Genomic DNA, 4,029 nt, shown 5'->3' with positions numbered 1-4,029 from the left:
CATCTGTGGCACCGTCAAGTTCCCCATAGAGTCAATGTATTAAAAAGTCCGAAATTCCGGACGCTTATAGCCTTCGCCATCCGATTTCCCGGACTTTTTACTGTTAACCGCCGACCGAAAGTCACCACCGACGCCGCCATTTTGGCTGTTTTCATATCCTCGAACCCACCATTGGCAGCAGCACCGCCGCACCGCGGCTGCCGTAACCTCGAAACCGCACGTGTCAATCCGTTGCCAGCCGTAGCTTAGCCAAGCCAAACCTCCTGTGTTTCGCGTGTTGTTTTGTCAGCTCTGCCAGCTCTGCGGTCGTGTCTGCGGTTGATCGTTTGCTGCTGCGCGCTATCTTCAGTGATCACGTTTCCCGACCTTCAGCATCCACCGAGTTCCTAGCTGTTTCGTGCTGCGCTTTTCGTCGAGCGGATTCGCCGTTTACAGCGATGGCACCGACTGCTCCTTCGTCTTCGTCCGCGCCTTCGAACGAACTGCCAACCGCGAACTGCCCTCCGTGGACGAACTGACGAAATGACGAACTGCCATCCGCGGACGTTGCCTTCGACGATCTGCGCGCTGCCGGCGTGTCGATTCCAGCCGGGATAACCTTTGAGGGCTTCGCCGACGCTGACAAAGACCTCGAGCTATGTGCGGAGTTGACCGATGACGAAATCATTCGTCAAGTTACGGAGGATTCCGACGACTCCGACACCGAGAACGAAGAGCCAGCTCCTACACAGCCAACGAGCTCGGAGTTGACGCGAGCACTGATGACACTGTCATCGGTGTACAGCGGCAACATGACGTTGACTGAAATTGAGGCAGACATGATCGCGGGCAAGCGGACCGTGCAAAAGGAAATAAGCGACTTCTTTGCGCCCAAGTGCTGACCTATGAGGTAGCGCCGGCCACGTCGTATTTTTTTTTTTAAACGGCTCTTTTCAGAGCCACCTAAACGATGCATTGGCTGAATAGCAATGAGAATCTTGTACTCCGGCCGTGACCCTCTCCGTCAGCGAAAAATACCTACCAAAAAGGTGCGTTTTCACGTGCATTCGTTTTTCCGGACTGCCCGATTTTCCGGACGTTTTCGCGGTCCCTTGAGGGTCCGGGAAATCGGACGTCGACTGTACGTCAGTGAAGTCTTGGTGGACCCCGGCATAAAACACTTTCGTGTTAAAACCCAAACGCGCTGTTTACTGCCCCCTCATTGAGTGCTGGCTAATCTGAGTGTGCATCGCTTGCAGAAATGAAAGCAGCTCACGATCAAAGTGAAGCGTGTTCAGTTGGCTGAATATGCTACATGCTGCCCTCTAGCATCACTTGCACAGCCAGGAATGGCACGGGCACAAAGACACTCGTGTTGTTCAACAGCTGCAGCAATGAGGACGCACAAGTCCTTGGCCCTCAAGGAAATGTTGAACATACTCGCAGTCACCAACCACAAGCCAAAGAGAAAGCGCATAGGCATCACCAGTGAGCTTCCACTGCCGGTGCCGAATGTCAACATGCGCGGCCTGCTCAGCCAGTGAGCTTGGCTCTGGCCACACGACGTGTTGGTGGTCACGTGATATCCCGCAGATGCAAGGCCGGCGGCCAGCCGTTATGCCTTGATGCGCGTCATCCAGGCGGCTGTGAGTAGACCTTGGCATCGCGCTAGGGCTAGTCACAGGGTTAACGTTTTCTTTTATATCTCAAGAACTCTTTTACATAGAAAGATGATAATTGCCGGAATATTGCACAGGTCCTTTGCGTTGACAATGTATACTCTCAAATTTTTTCGCAGTTTTTTGTGCAAAGCAACAATGCCATTTTTATGTAAATATTGTTTTTTCAACAATATTTCTGGCTTAGACATTTTTTCAAGTTCTTTTTAATAAGGTTCTTGTTTGGAAATAGTACCGCTGGAAATAAAACTTCATCTTCTTAAATTTCATAATACAGTAAAAGCTTGTTAATCCGCACCTCGTTAATTCGAATTTTCGAATAATTCGAACTAAGTGGCACAGTCCGGGAACGCTCCATATAGCCCCATGTATTGAAAAGCTCATTATTTCGAATGCTAATCCGGCCCGCCACAGATAATTCAGACTGCGCGCTGCCGTAGCCAGCTCACAGTCTCTGCTGTTAAGCGACAGATGGCGCGACATACACTATCATCATTGCGTGTTTTTAGGGGGCAGCACTTGTGTTTATTCGCAAATGCTCTGCCGCATCGTCATGGACAGCGGGATACGCAGTGCGTTCGGTGGCAACCCCAAGATTGGCCATTCTCTCCGTCGCCAGTGCAATCGCAACGTCTAAGCCTACGAGTGCGCCGTTGCTCTCTTTTGTTCTGTACGCGTCCGTCGCAAACCGACACTGCTCGCGTGCTGCTATGTCATCGCGTGGAAAGTACCGTGCTAAAACGTTGAAGGAGAAATTGGAAATTCTGCGGGCAGTGGATGCAGGGAAACAGAGTAAGAATGAAATCGCCAAGAAGCACGATATATCGAGAAGCACGCTGTCGACATACATTCGGAATAAGAAGACGATTGAGGACTCCTACGCGGCTGAAACTTTCTCCAAGCATCGGAAAAGGCTTCATACAGCAAAGCACCTGGACCTGGAGGCAGCGTTGCTCACATGTATCAAGGAAAAACGAAGCCAGGATACCCCATTGAGTGGCCCCATCATCGTAGCGAAGGCAGCTGATTTCGCGCAACGTCTGAACGTCTCCGACTTCGCCACTTCGGACGGATGGTTTCACCGCTTCAGGGACAGACACAACCTCATTTTCCGCAGTGTGTGCAGCGAAGCCAAAGCCGTAGATGAAGAAACCTGCACCGCGTGGCGGAATGGTGCGCTACTAGACCACCTGAACAGGTATGCATCATCCGATATTTTTAATGCCGACGAGACCGCCTTGTTTTTTAAACTCTTACCGGACAAAACAATCACGTACAAGGGGGACGTGTGCGCAGGTGGCAAACGTTGCAAAGAGCGTGTGACGGTGTTGCTCGGGGCCAACATGACTGGAACAGAAAAGCTCCACCTATTTGTAATAGGGAAGTCACAGAAACCTCGATGTTTTAAGAAAATCCGCACGCTGCCGGCCGACTATGCAGCAAATAAGAAGGCCTGGATGACGGGCGAGCTTTTTAAGCAGTGGCTGAGGAAACTCGACCGAAAATTTGAGCTCAGCAAGAGGCAGATTCTCCTCCCCGTCAACAAGTGCTCGGCGCACAAGGTGGAAATCGAATTGAGAGCCATTGAGATGATTTTTCTTCCGGCTAACACCACTGCGGCTCTTCAGCCTGTGGATCAGGGCGTTATAAAAATTTTGAAAAGCTTTTATAGACGCCACGTTCTCGAGAAGTTGCTCCTGTGCTCCGATAATGAGAAAAGCTACACCGTGACTCTGCTCACAGCCCTGCACATGCTTGTGCATGCCTGGAATCAGGTAACCACAGAAACAATTGCAAATTGTTTCCGGCACTGTGGTTTCGGAGCCCTTAACACAGACGCTAATGAAGTTGTAGAGGACGTCCGCGCTCCGGTTCATGTACGGGAGGTGCTCAGCGATGTGGACTTCAGCGACTACGTGAATGTCGACAGCTGTGTGGCGGTCTGCAGTGCCGTGACCGATGATGAAATCATCGCCCAAGTCGTCGACGAAGACGAAGCACCAGCCGTGGACGATGCGAATGATGAAGATGATGTTGGTGAAACACCGGTACCACCTTCGTTGGCACAGGTGATGGACGGACTGAATCACACCCGGCTTTTCTTCAGTTTCTAAGAAGGCGAAAACGATGCTTTCCGGCTCATTCGAGCTCTGGAAGATAAAGTGGCATTAATCGCTTTCAGAGGCAAAAAGCAAAAAACCATTACGGACTTTTTTTGCAAATAAATGTACCCAGAGGTGCTCTACCTTTTTTTTGACATAGGATGTGGCCTTTTCTTAATCACTTTCGTTTTTTGAATTTCAGTTAATTCGAACTTGTTAGGTGTCTCCGTGAAATTCGAATTAACGAGCTTTTACTGTATACACTTCAG

At 50.3% G+C, this 4,029-nt stretch overlaps 1 protein-coding gene across 1 annotated transcript; it reads left to right on the top strand.

Moving 5' to 3' along the window:
- The first annotated feature begins 2,368 nt into the window (after window positions 1-2,368).
- LOC119435508 (tigger transposable element-derived protein 4-like) lies at window positions 2,369-3,772 on the top strand. The gene has a single exon (XM_037702346.1). The coding sequence runs from the start codon at window positions 2,369-2,371 to the stop codon at window positions 3,770-3,772; it is 1,404 nt and encodes a 467-aa protein (XP_037558274.1).
- Window positions 3,773-4,029: the final 257 nt, after the last annotated feature.

This window comes from Dermacentor silvarum, unplaced genomic scaffold, assembly GCF_013339745.2.
Source record: "Dermacentor silvarum isolate Dsil-2018 unplaced genomic scaffold, BIME_Dsil_1.4 Seq768, whole genome shotgun sequence".
NCBI lineage: Eukaryota > Metazoa > Arthropoda > Arachnida > Ixodida > Ixodidae > Dermacentor > Dermacentor silvarum.
The sequence above is the reverse complement of the archived record's forward strand: the minus strand, read 5'-3'. Positions and strand labels throughout refer to the sequence as shown.